The sequence below is a fragment of the Leptosomus discolor genome, chromosome 12, assembly GCF_034619465.1.
Source record: "Leptosomus discolor isolate bLepDis1 chromosome 12, bLepDis1.hap2, whole genome shotgun sequence".
NCBI classification, from domain to species: Eukaryota; Metazoa; Chordata; class Aves; order Leptosomiformes; family Leptosomidae; genus Leptosomus; species Leptosomus discolor.
The window spans coordinates 11,817,402-11,835,453 of NC_141402.1; the positions used below are offsets into that span (position 1 = coordinate 11,817,402).

Consider the following 18,052-nt stretch of genomic DNA (forward strand, 5'->3'; position numbering starts at 1 on the left):
AAAACTAACAGCTTTTAATAACTTGGTGTATACCAAGCTTATCCTTAACACAGCGATAGCGTATGTCTAACGCCTGTAATAAACTCCAAATGCCAGAAAGGCCATGGTTATCAAGCACGGCTAGATTCACAACCCCTGTGAAAGACAACCTCCTATCTACAGCTCCTGAAAGCTTTTTGTCTGCCTTTGCTCTTTCTCAGGACAGCAGAGAACAGGAGTATCACTGATGCACATCAAATAAAACTTAAGAATTTTCTTTACTCATTCAATCCCTGTGATTTACAGACTTAAGAGAACAGGTGCAGCCAAATTTCAAGTCCCATTTCACATCTTTTTTTTTTTCCAATGGCATATTTATGCATAAAGGTAGTTCACTCCAGCACAGCTATTCAGAAAGAGGGATTGTGATATCAGTATAAAACCAGCCACGCAGCTTTCACCAGTGTAATTTCTGCAGTACAATAATCACTGAAGTGCACTTATTTAAGCCAGGAATTTAATCAAGCGCAGGATCAGTCAGCACAAATAGAGTTACTGATCATTACCGATGGGCAGAATATGCCTGGCTGCCCACTGCCATTTTAGAAATGGTACTCATGTAGTTTACACCTGCATCCATATCCACGCGTGTTAAAAGCAGTGACACACGAACATTTTGAGACAATCTGCTGAAATACAGGCTGGAAGTCTTCAGCAAACCATCTGCTCTAGCAACCATTTACATAACGCAGCAATCCAGCACCTCTCTTCACACATACACAACTGCGAGTCTCCCATCCCAAAGGAGAGTCACAGTACAACACACACATTTTGGAGCATAGCTTTGGCTCCTGCTGCTCCTCTCTTGCAACTCGCTTCTTTGCAGGGAAAACATGCAATTCCAGGACATCAGGTAGACAGAAATACTACCCTAATCTGTCTTTGCCACCATGGTATCTCTACATGTATTCTCCAAGACAGCAGAGCTTGCTAGAGAGATTCCTGCCTCCCGACCAGCCTCCACACACATTTCCACCCCTTGATTATCACAGAACCACTGAATCAGAATTATTTGGGCTGGAAGGGACCTTAAATATCACCTAGTTCCAGCCCCCTGCCCTGGGCAGGGACACCTCCCACCAGACCAGGTTGCTCCCAGCCCCATTCAGCCTGGCCTTGAGCACTGCCAGGGAGGGGAAATCCACAGCTTCTCTGGGCAACCTGTGCCAGTGTCTCACCACCCTCACGGGAAAGAATTTCTTCCTAATAGCAAATCAAAATCTCCCCTCTTAACCTGAAACTATTACCCCTTGTCCTATCACTACACCTCCTGATCAAGAGTCCCTCCCCACCTTTCCTACAGCCCCCTTTCAGCACTGGAAGGCCACTACCAGGTCTCCCCAGAACCTTCTCTTCTCCAGGCTGTACAACCCCAACTCTCTCAGCCTGTCCTCACAGGGGAGCTGCTCCAGCCCCCTGAGCATCTTTGTGACCCTCCTCTAGAGTCGCTCCAACACCTCCATGTCTTTCCTGTGCTGAAGCCCCAGAGCTGGATGCAGCACTGCAGGTGGAGTCTCACCAGAGTGGAGGGGAGCGGGAGAGTCACCTCCCTCGACTTGCTGCTCACGCTGCCCTTGATGAAGCCCAGGATATGCTTGGCTTTCTGGGCTCCAAACACACACTGATGGGTCATACTCAGTTTCTCATCCACCAGTACCCCCAGATCCTTCTCCACAGGGCTGCTCTCAACCCACTCATCACCCAGCCTCTATCTGTGCTTGGGATTGCCCCAACCCAGGCACAGGGCCTGACATTTGACCTTGATGCACTCCCTGAGGTTCACACAGGCCCACCTCTCCAGCCTGTCAGGGTCCCTCTGGGTGGCCTCCCTTCCCTCTAGAGTATCAACCACAGCACTCAGCTCGGTGTCTCCGGCAAACTTGCTGAGGGTGTCCTCAATCCCACTCTCTCTGTGGCCAACAACAATGTTAAACAGCACCAGTCCCAACACTGACCCCTGAGGAACACCACTCGTCGCTGACCTCCACTTGGATATTGAGTCGTTGACTGTGACTCTGAGTGCGACCATCCAGCCAATTCCTTATCCACCAAGTGGTTTGTAAGTTAAATCCATGTCTCTCCAATTTAGAAACAAGGATGTCATGCAGGACAGCATCAAATGCTTTGCACAAGTCCAGGTAGATGATGTCAGTTGCTCTTCCCTTATCCAACAACGCTGTAACCTCATCATAGAAGGCCACCAAATTTGTCAGGCACCATTTGCTGTCACCAATCACCTCCCTGTTTTCCATGTACCCTAGCATAGCTTCCAGGAGGATCTGCTCCACGATCTTCCAGACACAGACATGAGACTCACTGGCCTGTAGTTCCACAGGTTTTCATTTTTTTCCCTTTTTAAAACTGTGGTTTAAAATATGAGGGGTTTTTTAAATATGTTTCCCCTTTTCCAGTCAGCAGGATCCCCACCGGACTGACACAACTTCTCAAATACAATGGGTAGTGGCTTAGCAACTTCATCTGCCAGTTCCCTCAGGACCCACGGATGCATCTCATCAGGTCCCACAGACTTGTGCACCTTCAGATGGTCTCAAACCTGATCTTCTCCCACAGTGGGTGGTTCTTCATTCTCCCTGTCCCTGTCTTTGACTTCTGCAACTTGCGTGGTATGGTTGGAGCACTTGCTGGTGAAGACTGAGTCAAAAAAGCCACTGAGTACCTCAGCCTTCTCCATATCCCAGTTAATCAGGTCTCCTGTTTCCTTCCAGAGAGGGCCCACATTTTCCCTATCCCTCCTCTTATAACCAACATACCTATAGAATTTTTTCTTGACAGCCTTGAAGTCCCTGGACATATTTAATTCTGTCAGGGCTCTTGCTTTCCTAACCTGATCCCTGACTGCTCTGACAATTTCTCTGTATTCCTCCCAGGCTATCTGTCCTGGCTTCCAACCTCTGTAGGCTTCCTTTTTGTGTTTGAGTTTCTCCAGGATATCCTTGTTCATCCACACTGGCCTCCTAGAGTTTTTGCCTGACTTCTTCTTTGTCGGGATGCATTGTTCCTGAGCTTGGAGAAGGTGATCCTTATCAACCAGCTTTCTTGGGCCCTTCGTCCCTCCAGGGCTTTATCCCACAGTACTCTACCAAGCAGATCCCTGAAGAGGCCAAAGTCTGCTCTCCTGAAGGCCAGTGAGCTTGCTGTGCACCTCCTCACTGTCTTAAGGATCATCAACTCCACCATTTCATGGTCACTGCAGCCCAGGCTGCCCTTGAACTTCACATTCCCCACCAGCCCCTCCTTGTTGGTGAGAACGAGCTCCAGCATAGCACCTCTCCTCCTTGGCTCCTCTGTCACTTAGAGAAGGAAGTTACCATCAACACATTCCAGGAACCTCCTGGATTGCTTATGCCGCGCTGTGTTGTCCTTCCGACAGATATTGGGCTGGCTGAAGTCCCCCATGAGGACTGGAGCTTGTGAACATGAGGCTGCTCCTATCTGTCTATAGAGGGCCTCATCCACTCTGTCCTCCTGGTCGGGCAGCCTGTATCAGACGCCCACTATAACATCACCTGTCCCTGCCCTCCCTTGATTATGCCAGTGCAACTGTCTCTGGACAACGCTGTGAACAGATGCATAAAAAATGCTGAAAAGGAACATATAAAATGTCTGGATTCAAAAAATAAATTGGTTTTCTACTGAAGTTTTCTTTTAGACCAGAACGTTTCACAAGCAAACAAAAACCCAAAAGCTTCACTGGATCCTTTAGCTATGAAAGCAAGTTCAGCTAGAGGATCAGTCTCACTTAATTTTTGTTCACAAAAGCTGAATTCAAGAAGTTAAATAGATGACCCAATATGTTTACTTCCTGCATCATGGACTCGATCTCATGTGCATGCTGCATTTTCCAGACTGTTTTTCCCTACGCAAATCAGTATTTTTAGCTCTTAAAAGTGTCTCCTTTCAGATACCACTTGCCGCCAGACTGCTTTGATCTTAATACATATCAAAGGAGTCTAAATTACAAATTCCTAAATAAACTGCTTACCATTTAACTATGCTCTCTCTTCAATTTTAATCAGGGTAGAACACACAAAAGGAACAATGTTTCAGCTCCTAGCATCCCAGCTGGTTAGGGTATTCCACATACAGCTCATGTCTCCTTTATCAGTCTTTTGCCAGCTGCTGAACTCTAAAATACTATTTGATTCTTGATGGTACTTATTTCCATGTCTTTTGCTGTATTTTTGATTAACAGTCTACAGTGATTCCAACAAATAAAGAATATAAGATGCATTAAAGCACACTTTCAACCATGTATAAGTGTTAAAACCCAAAGTGAGTTTCAAGACATGAGATATTTAATACACAATGGGAAGCACTTTTCAGTCGAAGCCTTATTCTCCTATAAATTAAAAAATTTCAAGTATAGCTACTATCTGAAGAGTCAAGTAATGCAGAAAGAAAATTTCAGAATTCTACTTATTGGTATCATTAAATCCAATGTACTTCTAAGCTTTAAAGCATGCACAGACAGTGTGAACATTTCAGGAGGTTTCCATAACTGACGAACATACTTTCAGGTACCTATCTACTCAAGAAGTTAAAGTGTTTTTTCTAGTTAATGTGATAAGAAGACATACATGGAAGACACAGACAGGTCTTCTATAAAACAGTATTAACTGAAAAGAACGTGACTAATGTATTCTCTTGGGCAATAAAAGTTCATGAATAAATCACAGAAACTTTAGGAATGCATAAAGAAACAAAATAATTGGTTTAGAGCAATGAGATTTTCAGGTTCTTTCATATAAACTACAGGTGTTATTTCCCACAGCTACTCCTCTACAGTTAAGGCCATTTAGGGACAGGCATATAATACCTATTTCAGGTTAAAAACTGCACTTTAGATAGACAGCTCTTCCCAGCTCTAATAGGGCATCTCTTAAATCCCAGCTCAGACAGGTTTTGGAACTCTGAATCCACTATCCTGTCAATACGCAGGACAGCAGCAGGACAGGCAACAACAACAAAAGGTCCAAACCTCAGCGTGGTGTTCGACTGTGAAATAGTCCTGAATGATACAATTACCATAACAATTGTGGTCAAGACAAATGTGTTCAAGAATCCAGAGAGCTTATAGAGGCTTCAAGTCTTGTTTCAGGATTTAGAAAAACTAGACTGTATAGAAACAAAAGATATCTAGGTCCCTCTGACTATGAGGCTGAACCTAGGAATGTCAGTAGGCGTCACGACAAACAGGAACCTTAAGGTTTGTACTATTCTCCACTTTCTCCTACCATCAAAAGGAGTAAATGCACTTTAATGTGAACGCTGTTTACAGCAATTACTTAAATTCTACCAGAGCATGCATTAGCATTTTAAAAAGCATCTGTGTGATGAAGCGACTGATAACACGTTTTAGAAAAATGTTTTAAAGTGTTCTCCTTTGCTTTATCTGTAATGGACTACAATTAATAGCAACAGAAAATTGCTTTGAAAAGCAACTATCAATTGGGATGAAATGGAGATCATGAGGGCAGCATGAAAGATTGGAGCAAATGACAGACAGGAGAGAGACACGGTAATTTCTCGTTCTTTTTAACTTAACCAAAGCACAAGAATCTCAAAGTGTTTGTTATCACCATTGAACATCCATGTGACACAAATGCATACCAGCCCACAATTTTCCAGAGAAATATGCAAAAAATGAGAGTATTACTGGTCTGTGAATGTTGCAAAGGTTATCTCAAGAGCCAGGAATAGATTTTTAAGGACTTAACTTCCATGTCTTTATTTTTAAAGAAGCATTGCAGTTATTCCTCTGCGGTGCAGTGAGTCAATATAAGGCATGTAACACTTCCGCTTACTGGGAGCCATGCTAGCACTTCAGAGGGCAATAGCCAAAAGCATAGTTCAGTTCCTGGAACCTTCCCTATAGTAGAAGCAAAATCACCCATGCATCAGAAGTAGCTTCTAAGTGTTTACATTCTGAAGGCAAATCTGAACGACTCTCAACCTTAAAAAACTGCCTTTCCAAGAGTCAAGTATTACCGGCCACAAAAGTGACTCAACAGCCACACAGAGACATCCATGACAGTAAGGAACAACATACCTGCCCTGCAGCTCTGATTACTTCTAACACATGTGATGCCTTATCCTGAGAAACAGTGCTGATCAAAAGCTTCCTCCTTTTATAATCCTCTGCATCTCAGGCCTGAGCTTTCTTTCAAATAACTGTATGGTAGTCAAGTGACTACTGCCTTCAACTCTGGGAATACCACCTATGCAAAAGGTCTGACCAACCTGAAGAGTTTGCACAAACTTCAAACTTCAGCTGAGAGCAAATGAAGAGGAAGCAGATTGTGATAAGAAAACATGTGAAATATCCCCAAGGGAAGCCCAAGGCTGACCGAGAAGAAACCTCCAGCATGAATATCACGCTGCTCCTGAGAAAGACCTCACCATGCTGATGACTCACCTTTCTGCTCAAGGAATGCTGAGTATCAACCTCAGGAACAGTAGAAGGGTGAGCATAACACTGCAGAAAAGAGGTAGAAAGTGGGAAGGCTCTGTATAACAATTCTAGCTATAATGTTAATAAGGCTTTCCTGTATTAACTAGATAATTTGGACTATGAGACCATTAAAATATTGTGGACAAACAATAAATTCTTGGCCCCGTTTATATAGTGCATTCCCTTTTGTGCATTAAAAGTCTAGGAGTGCAGCAGCACGCCCAACTGCCTCAGGATTACAGGGTCTGAATTCTAACATGGAAAGACCACAGAAAATACAGAGGACATGGAGGAAAAGGGAACAAGCCACACCATGTCTAGAGAAAAAGAAACAGCAGCGTAAGTCTAGTTTGCCCTGAGACTTGGATCTACTCTCTTAACACCCTAATGCACTAGAAACTGGTACTGTTCCACGAATAAATAAAAATACAATGCAAAAAACAGCAGAGCTGAGGTAGAAACAGAGGCGCTTGAGTGATAGGAAGGAATCTCCTCAAAATGCAGCTAGGCTGGCAGAGCCCTTCAGTCCCTAAAGAAAAGGGCTTTGCACAGGTATTATTTTACAGGACTGGCTACTTTACCAATTTACATTGAATTAATTTTGTTTGCTTTTGCTATAGTCTTCAAAACATTGCTTCTCCCTCTCTGCCTATCAAAATCCGATGGCCAGCCACACACAGAAGCAAAAGGATTCTTGCATTAAACTAGCTACTTCATTTTAAGGACACAAAATAGTTATACAGTGCAATAGAGGAAAACATAAAGCAACAAAAAACATCCTGAAGTACATAGTTTTACAGAAAATAAACGGCAATCAGATTTCATGCAGCTACTGGAAAACAGATTTATAGGTAGATATTACTCTGGGCTTACATTCTGAAGATGGTAGAAAGTACATATCCTACACTCAGGAATTAATTTGGATGGGGTTACATCATTAACCTATAGAACAGGTGACATCACAGTTACAGTGCAAATGCTACCTGATCTCAGCACATAGACGACTTTTTAGTCACCTACTACAGGGTCCCCGAATCTTTTCGGCAGGCAGCATTTAAGCTCTGCACAGAAACCTATAGGCAGAAAGGCTTTGTTTCCCCCTCATGCTATTCGACCTCCCCAAAAATTCAACAAAAATTCGAGAACGCTGCAGAGAAATGTCCAGCCACAGAAGGCACGTTTACAAGGCTGCTCAGGCATTCCATCTTCTCAGCCTTTTTGGCACCTTAGAAATGAATGATTGTGAAAGCCTACAAGAAATTTAGGAGGTTGTACAACACTATCCTGAAACTGTGCTGTTAAACGGTCATAAATGTAGCAGCTGTGAGTCTGTCCATACTGTTACACAGCCCAAGGTGAGAAAAATAAGACATTGTCGTATTTTTCTTTAGCTGCCTACTAACTCTCATCTGAAAAACACCTAATAATGGCTCTCTATTTAAGATTGACTTACATTACTGAATTTTCATGTGCAGGCATAAGGTTGGTGAACAGCTTGAAGGAAAAAGGAAACAGGAAAAAAATAATCTTGCATTGCTGATTACGGAAATATTACAAGTCTTCCCCAGTTATCATTATGAGCAAGTCAAGCTCAGTAAGCCAAAAATATCTGTGTAACCAGGAGGAGGTACCTGTTCCATTGGGTAAAATTCAGAGATAAGAAATAAGCACAACATCTGTCACCTATTCTGCAGTTTGCAGAACCCACTGCAGCATACTCAGTTACTTTAGGAGGACTGTTTCCTGTATGTCATCCTCTACAACAGGTTATGCTTCATTATTCTGCAGTCTCATACGACCAGCCTCCACCAATCCTCTTAAAAACAATTAATGGAGATTTGGAGCTTCTCACTCTGACAGTGAAAGGCCATCCACCCATGACATATACGTAACTTTAACATTTGGACTATCCACACTGTAACAGGGACGCTCATTACCTTTGAGAAGCAAGGAAAGGGGACAGTGGAATATAGAGATTCAGAACCTGGTAGTTCTGGGGATAAGATAACCCTTATTACCACAGTTATCCGAAAGGCCTGTTGTATTCCTTGTATATCCTTGTGGCACTATTGTAGACCACAAACGCTTTTCCACCATGCAGCACAACAGCTAGCTCTGCTCGCGACACAAGGATACCATGCCTCTTTTGACCTGGAAGGGCGTGCAAGTGTGAACAAATGCTACCAAATGGCAGATGGATCCTGGCAGAAGTCTTGCTAAGAAAGCTGTATAGCATTGGCATGGCCCACATGTCAATTTGAAGTGACAATAATGAAGTCTCATCACTCTGCAGGTATTCTGAATCACCTCCCGCCCTTGTCTTCAGTTCTATCTGCTCACTCTCACATGGATGTAATCACTGATTCATCATACAAAACCCTGAAGGATTAGACACAAACTCCATGAAATACTGAAATACAGGGGCACCAGTTTCTTTTCAGAAAAAGACTAGGGATATAGCAAAACTGTTACTTTTCAGTTTTACTATATATCACTTAAAGACAATGTAGAATCTTTTCCTAAAAACGTAAAAACTTAAAGAGGATTCAAATTCCTTCCACATATAATGAAATTACATTCTCATTTACCACATGGGTTTTGTTTTTTCAACAAATGCAATCTTAGGAAGTAAATACCTTTCTGCCACAAACACTGAAAGATAAGAACAGCTTACTGTTGTTGAGCCAGACAAACATAAAAACTGGTACATCAGTCAGATTAAAATCATTGCACATATTAACAGAATCATTAACAATTATAAATATTACCCTCTTAGTAAATGCATTTTCTGTACATATGAACTATCAAGTCAAAACAAATAATTTTTAAACCCCACAGCTCTATTACAGCTATAACTCCTTCCTGTAGCTGTTTTTCTGACTTACAGAATCCCTATTATCTATCACAGCTGAAATTGTACCCAGAGGCTCAGAAAGTTCTTTTATATGCTACCTTTATGACACCCTTTTCACTTCTTGGTAACAAGTCCTTACACTCCACAACTGTTTCTGCTCTTCTCCTGAGAGTTCTTACCAGACATTGTGGGTTAACACCACAACAGGAGGTCCCTCTGCAAATTATTTTGATATCAGAAGTTACGAGGTATATATGAACGCACAGAATTACTAAGACTGCTCAGCGCAACACGCATGAAGACAGGACTACCAATCAAACACAAATAATTTCTTATTCGTTTAAGCTGCATAGCTATAAACAAAGCTTTGAATTTATTGTGTATCAGACAAGAAAGTATTTCTCATCTGGAGCCTGCCATCTAAACAGAAATACTCACCCTGCTGCAACTGCAGGAGGGATGACCAGTATGAGTTTAAGTTGTGCTTCACGCAGAGCTTCAGAAAGGTGAATGAGCAAGTGAACCAACTCCCTGAAATATAAATACGTTGTTAGAAGGAAAGGCAGTAAAACTGGTGCTATATATAGGCAGGAACAGGTTAACAAGTAACAGTAGAAATAATTGAAAAGATGCAGCCGGCAAGAGAGCCAAAGAGTTTGTAGTGAATGACCATAGCAGGAAAAAAAAAAAAAAAAAAAAAAAAAAAAAGAGGAAGACTGATCAGAGATTAACCCTCGTCCATGACTAACAGCACTGAACTGCCGGAGACAGTCTTAGCTTTATTGGAACTGATGATCACCTTGGGGCTAAAACGTTTCCTAGTTGTATTTTAATCTAACTATGCATTGTTAGTATGTGAAACCAGCACCTCTTATCAGAGCAGGTCACCTCTTGAGGTCATACTTAGTAAAAAGAATTAGATCAACAGAAGAACTAAACATTGTTCTGAAACAAGCAGCCGTTGACTAGATTGAAGTTGCCACTGTACTACTACACAAGGTCTGAGAATTCGTAAAGGTGCTTTCACAGCAAGACATGCAATCTTCAAGGGATATTTCTGAGGCTTGTATTTATAAACATTTCTGCTGATGGTTTTTTTCCTGTATAAATAATCCTCTTGTTTCTCAATACATTGCTGTATAGCTACAAAATAAATGTTTGACAATGTCCTATCTGGAAGTATTACCTTCTATATGCATCATTTAAAGACTTCCACAAAAGCTGATTTTCACATCCATATTCTAAAGACTTCAATAGGAAAATAAACTCCAAAATTCTCGTGTAAACTGTTTAGTCTTCCTGATTTGAAGGGTGATGTTAACAGAATATCTTTCAGAGACAGACGGCAGAAACAAAACAGTTTAATGGCTATTGCTACCTTAAGAGGAGTCCAGTATTACCTTCAATTTGCAGTATAAATACAGGCCTTCTGTGTGCCTTAAGTCATTTGATTTGTCACAACAAAGGCAATTTTCATATTTACCCACTGGCAGGGTGGATCGACAAAGGCAGCCAGACAGATGACAAAGCACGGAATTCCCAATCTGTTCAGAACTATACTTAAACCTGAACTGAGCAGAAAGCATCTTCATGACCCGTGACAGTAGTAGGCTAAAAGTGCTAAAGTAGGATATACATAAGCAATCATCCATGTTGTTTGACTCACTTAAACTGGATTAAGCCTGAACTCTCAGAAACAACTTTTGGTACTGTCATGCCTTCTAAGGCAGTATCATCCTAGATACTCTTCTGAAATAATTGATCTTCCACTACCTTTATCCATCACAGTAATGATGTTTGACTTGCGTAATGTAGACAGTATCCAAAAGTAACGGAGTATTTTCATTCTCCCTGAAATGGTTTGATGCCTGATGAAAACTTCCTAAGGGCACTGCAAAAGTCATTCCTCCCAAAATCCTGCCAAACAAACAAAACAAGTTTTATCACTTTCCCAACGCCATCAGTATTTTGTGCTGACAATTTGAGAGCTGGCTGTGCTGAACAGCTCTTGACAATGAACTGTCACGCTGCCACCTGTATTTCTATTCCAGGAGGAGACACGAGATTACAGGAATCAGCTTTGGGTCCATCTGCAGCACGTACTCCTACCATTCTTGCTCTGGGAAAGTAACAGCTTTCATTACCTTTTCCTTGTTGTACACATTCCACATTAACAGTCTCACTATTCAGACAAATCAATTACAGTAAACAATCATTTTCCATAGGAACACATTAAACATTACAACACTAAACTAACCAGACTTTTATTGACTCCAGCATACACCTCACAGCTCCTGCATGACATAATCTTATCAAAAACTATAATCAATATTGAAGCTAGCTAAGCCTTTTTTCCCCCCACTGATTTGTGTCTCATGGCTAAGTGATCTTTTTAACTAACTATGCCCAAATGTAGCAGGAGCGCACCCTCTATTAGATGTCAGAGATGCTACATGTAAGATAAATTTGACCAAAGAATCAATTCCTCTGGCATTGGGATTATTCTACACTGTTCATCAGCCGGATCCCTCTTCTCTGCCTGGCTGCCTTTACTAGCTGTAGGAACTTTGAGACCTCTACGCCATGCAAAACATTTGCTCACTTTAAATTTAATTACTTAGAAGGTGAGGGAACAGAAAGATGGGCAGAACACGACAAAAGAACCTCACCTAGGTGCAGAGCAAGGTAACACCTTTTTATTTTTCATTTAGAAACAAGGCTAACACACTCACTCCCACTGTGCATCTTCATATATCCACCCCAGCTCCTAAAATTTTGCTATCCAGACAGCAATGCTTTGAAGAAGAAAAGCAGTTGGGATTATTTTGAACCAGATGCAGAGGAAAAAATATTCAAGTGAATACTAAATTCAAGGTTTCCTCCTTCCTCAGCAGCATCAGACTCTAGTGGTTTTTACCTTAGACAGCAAAGGTAAAAACGTATCCAAAAAGAAGCAACTCCCACCAAAAAAAAATTATTTTAAAATCAGAAAGGCATAGAGTGAAGAACCACAACCTACAACTGTAAATGAACGACCAGGATTTGTGGCCTGATCAAGGGGCAGGAGTGCTGTTTGGATTGCTGGATTTATTTTGTAGCTAGCAGAAAGGACTCCAACTAAAAACAGACTCGATCAAACAGCCACTTCCTCTCCTCCTGTCACCAAAACCAAGCAGTACGGCTCTGGCCAAAAAATAATTAGCTTCAACTTGGAGGAGGTCAGGAAGAAAAGGGGTAGCTGGACAAGTGCAGATTCTTGTTCAAGAAGCCCAGATTAACATCCACTCACTAACCTGCCAAGCCAGGCCTCTGGGCCCTGAAAACTTTCTAGCAAATCAGACAGGATTAACGGTTAAAGACTTAATTTAGGCTCACTTCCATTTGTCAGCCAAGATAAATTATGTAAATCAAATGCGCACTCTCCCCCAAACAGCAGTAGCAGAATGCTCATTTATTGTGTGCTATAAATTAAAACTTTACTGTGTTCCAACAGTGCTTTCCAGTGTTTTGAATGCAATATTCTCCTATATTACCACTGGCAATTTTGAAAGAAAAGCTACTGACATTTTAAACATTATAACGAGGTGCAGGAAAGCAGGAATAGAATCAGTCTCCCTGAAAAGGCTTCATTAAATATTTACAAGATACCTCACCATTGTCAAATTTAACTTCAGAGCAGCTACTAAAACTGGCAGCTTTAAGACTCTATGACTATCTTCAGCTAATTAAGGTCTACTTCGTTCCTACTATTTCAGGCCTTCTATCATCACTACCATTTGGTAGGTCAATCTTCCAAATGTTCACGATTTCAAGGTATCTTGTCCCCTATAAAGTACACAGGCCACCACACAAGAGCAGGCTGTAGGTGTGTTTGAAAAGCCTTGCAGAAGACTCATAACACAGTTACACCTTTCCCTTCAGTTACACCTTTCCCTTCAGTTACACCTTTCCCTTCAGTTACACCTTTCCCTTCAGTTACACCTTTCCCTTCAGTTACACCTTTCCCTTCAGTTACACCTTTCCCTTCAGTTACACCTTTCCCTTCAGTTACACCTTTCCCTTCAGTTACACCTTTCCCTTCAGTTACACCTTTCCCTTCAGTTACACCTTTCCCTTCAGTTACACCTTTCCCTTCAGTTACACCTTTCCCTTCAGTTACACCTTTCCCTTCAGTTACACCTTTCCCTTCAGTTACACCTTTCCCTTCAGTTACACCTTTCCCTTCAGTTACACCTTTCCCTTCAGTTACACCTTTCCCTTCAGTTACACCTTTCCCTTCAGTTACACCTTTCCCTTCAGTTACACCTTTCCCTTCAGTTACACCTTTCCCTTCAGTTACACCTTTCCCTTCAGTTACACCTTTCCCTTCAGTTACACCTTTCCCTTCAGTTACACCTTTCCCTTCAGTTACACCTTTCCCTTCAGTTACACCTTTCCCTTCAGTTACACCTTTCCCTTCAGTTACACCTTTCCCTTCAGTTACACCTTTCCCTTCAGTTACACCTTTCCCTTCAGTTACACCTTTCCCTTCAGTTACACCTTTCCCTTCAGTTACACCTTTCCCTTCAGTTACACCTTTCCCTTCAGTTACACCTTTCCCTTCAGTTACACCTTTCCCTTCAGTTACACCTTTCCCTTCAGTTACACCTTTCCCTTCAGTTACACCTTTCCCTTCAGTTACACCTTTCCCTTCAGTTACACCTTTCCCTTCAGTTACACCTTTCCCTTCAGTTACACCTTTCCCTTCAGTTACACCTTTCCCTTCAGTTACACCTTTCCCTTCAGTTACACCTTTCCCTTCAGTTACACCTTTCCCTTCAGTTACACCTTTCCCTTCAGTTACACCTTTCCCTTCAGTTACACCTTTCCCTTCAGTTACACCTTTCCCTTCAGTTACACCTTTCCCTTCAGTTACACCTTTCCCTTCAGTTACACCTTTCCCTTCAGTTACACCTTTCCCTTCAGTTACACCTTTCCCTTCAGTTACACCTTTCCCTTCAGTTACACCTTTCCCTTCAGTTACACCTTTCCCTTCAGTTACACCTTTCCCTTCAGAACTCTGCAACTTTCCAACTTCAGCCACTTTTTAGCACAAGTTGGTAGTCAGTACTCCCTAAAATTTATGCCTTGTCAAGAAAATTGGACAGAGTAAAGTTGTCTGCTTCAAGAAGAAATTGCCCTTTTGTGCCATTTCATTGCCTAGTTAATACCAAGAAACCAGAGTGAATTATGGCAAATTTTTGATTAATAGATTAATTTTTCAGGGACTAACATGAAGGATAGAACTGCCAGAAGAGCTTTTTGCTCCTACACTCCTACCAACATTAATAAGATGTCTGAAGGTCATCTTGTGCATGATACCAAGTGCCTGCAGCACGTGGTGACAAAAAAAAAAAAATCATGTTTTTTAGATTGATTCTGTGTGATGGCAGTGCCATCTGTCAGCTAATGCCAGACTGATCAGAATAAAGTGTGCACTTTTACGTATGCTGTGAGATTCCGATGGGTACATTCATGCCTTTTTTACAACATGACCCAGGTCTCTGGAGAAAAAAAAAAACAAACCACCCAATAAACCCACAAGTACAATTAGCAAGAGACACATCATCCTGTCTAGCTGTTAACTAAATAAGCAGGAGAACCTCTGCTGGCTTAGTTATCTCAGTATTTCTGCCATGTACATTTCTAAATTTAAATGCCACAGGATGAATAATTTGGAACATTTTACCGCAAAATCAGTCAAGAAAGTTTCAGATAAAAGACAGTTACTTAATTAAGAAGCAGGTTTAAACTGTAAGAAGCATGAAAACACATTAGAATTGAGGTATCACCTGCATAGGATATCTTGGCTGATTTAGATTTTTGTTAGGAGACTAATTTCCTATGTGTCAGAATAAAGATAAGAAGCTGAATACTTTTTCACTGTGCAATGATTGTCAGCATGAGAGGAGGCAGCACCAGTCAGATGCAGTCTTTCATCTCACATTAAATTTGACTTCCCTGTGATTTGCATATCAACAATTCTATCCTCAGAAATCACAGGGAAGAAGTAGGTACCAGTACTACAGAGGGTACTTGGAAGTATCTGTATCAGACATCTACAGTTATACTGAACTGGTCAGTATAAACCTCCTAAAACTTAGGTCCACACACACATATCAAGACCATTCAGATTCTTCAGATAGAACAGGTGGTGTTTCAGCATCTAAATACAAGAACCTAATGTCATTTTATACATCCAAAGATACACAAAGCATGCGCACAGGATTGCTCTGTAAGACTTGAGGCATCTAGGACCCCACATGAACAGCCAGAGACCAGGCTCCTTAGGATAGCCAACATAAAACCAGACAGCTGTATTTAGGCACGTAATTCTCTTGTATAAAATTTATACTGTTGGTGAAATTAACATTTAAATGAATATGCAAAAGAAAGCAGCACAAAGGATTGATATAATTTAAGACTTTAGTCTGCTAAGCATTCTAACCCCAAACCAGAATGATTAGAAAATACTTTTGTTCTTGAAAACAACAAAATCAGATTAAGTTAGCTCTGCCTAAGGAGATGTAAAACCAAAGACACAGGGTGAGCCTGAAACCACAGAATTTCATGTCTTAGTGGATGCCAGTAACGTAACTTCTCAGCAATATTTCACCTAATTTGTCATGCCAGCTAGGATAAACAGGAAACCAAAAGCTCTTTTTAGGTAACTCCTCAGGCCTCGCAGGAAGAATTATCATTCATTTCTAATGTTGAAATGAGTACCTAAAAAATCAAGATTTTCTAGAAACATGCAAAGAGCTGCCAGAGAAGTGTCTAAATTTGCCTCATTTTAAAAATGCTGTGATCACAGATTCTCAAAGAGGCTGGTCACAGGATTTACGGGTTAGAGAAGCTTTGCACAGAGCTAACACTGTTACCCTGTCATATAGAGATAACCTACAAAATTTAATTGTCACAAGGTCTTTAGGCAATTCAGCGTTTCATGCCCCAATGTCAAGACAATGGAGAGAGCATGTGTTATGAAAATGTCATCATGCCTCCCTAATCCAACCAAAATTCATGTTCAGCTATTCAAAAAAGGTATCTCATGGGTACACTTGCTCCGCTGAGGTCTACTGAGAGCTTCCGCTGCCATCAACCCAGCTTTCTGATATATGAAGTATCGCTTAAATCACAATCCAATTTATTAGTGAATTAGGACACTAATTTGCAGGTTTTCAGTTTCTTTTGCACTCACCTACATCGAGAAATATTGCTGCACTCTGCTAAAAAGTGTCTCTGCTCATTGTCTTTAGAGTGGATGCTGATTTCACAGCTGAAACACCATAGCAAGCGCAAATGTTCCATATGCAAATCCCACTCTCTAGTCATTTAAGTACGATAAAGAAACCTGTGCTATATTAAGTGCTCCTGCACCACTAAGGTAGTGCACTGGATGGGATCATGGTCTTTCCCATGACGCTACTAAAAAAAAAAATAACAGGAATCATTTCCACAACTTTCCCCTCAACACAGATACACAGAAGGATGCACCAGAATACTTGAGTGTCATTGCATTATTTATTAAACAGCCAGGTATCCACTTACTTTAGGTTTTGAACAATGAAAACCGTACTAATTCTAAGTGAAATATTTTTTACTTAGATCCATACCACCGCTGTGTCATTTCATAAGGCAAGCTGGCAGCTGCAGCATATCCCCAGATACTCACATGCACCTATGTTGAGTCTCAATAACCTCTTGCTAACTGCTTATGTGAGACTATTCCTTGCATTTCAAAAATAAAAACATCTGATTTTTTTATTTCCTTTTTAAACTAAAACATGTTCACACTACGTAACAGAATTAGATTGTATTAGCTAGGCGGGTCTCCTTATATTGTCAGATGGTTCTGAAAGTAACCTGAAGGCAAGCTATCTGTTCCTAGGAGGGTCATTACGACCTTTGGTTCCTTTACCTCGAAGCAGGCTAGGCTACTTTCAGGTGTTTGACCTTGAAGGATCTGCATCAGGAAAGCCTACACTGTGTGCCTAACAGTTAACACAGATGCTTTACATGGAGCACACATAATTGCTGTTCTGTGAACACTTCACATCTCCAGAGGATGAGGGGTCACCTCTCTGTTGACACCCACCTGTCAGCTGATCCCTACCCTCCCGCAGTTAAGAACATGCTTTCGAACTGGCCGTCTACTTTCAAAACACACAGTCTGACCAGGAACATCAGGTATGAATCATGTTACAACAGTGCCACTCTGTGGGCTGAAGAGCTCATGGGCTGCTCCAGTTCTTTTCTGGCAGGGACAAGGGACATGAAAGACCATCCAGGCTTACCCATTTATCAGGAATAACTCTGTTCTGCTACTCAAAAGGACAGGAACAGATTCCAAAGTAGCAGCACGCAATGTGCAATAAAAATACAGCCTTGCCAAGGTGCTAAGTTCACTGAATTCCACCTCTTAAGATCTGTTCAAAGCACCTGTTCACTCCAAAAAACATTGACAGGGAAAACCCCTGCGGCACTGGATACCGAAGCCATCCAGTTTTAGGGCAACGGATACACAAACTGACTTAATCTCAAAACGAAGACAGTGGTCCCATAACTCACAAGCATCATAATACAAAACTTTAATGTAATGATGCACTTCTCTTACTTTCACAAACCAACTGTTATTCCACACACAA

The 18,052-nt window shown here is 41.4% G+C and overlaps 1 protein-coding gene across 1 annotated transcript in view; it reads right to left on the minus strand.

Moving 5' to 3' along the window:
* Positions 1–18,052, minus strand: part of CHID1 (chitinase domain containing 1) — a 120,345-nt gene that overhangs the window by 93,600 nt on the left and 8,693 nt on the right. Inside the window, exon 7 of the mRNA XM_086472259.1 lies at positions 9,804–9,896. Coding sequence (XP_086328385.1) covers positions 9,804–9,896 — 93 coding nt within the window. The remainder of the gene's footprint in view (positions 1–9,803; positions 9,897–18,052) is intronic.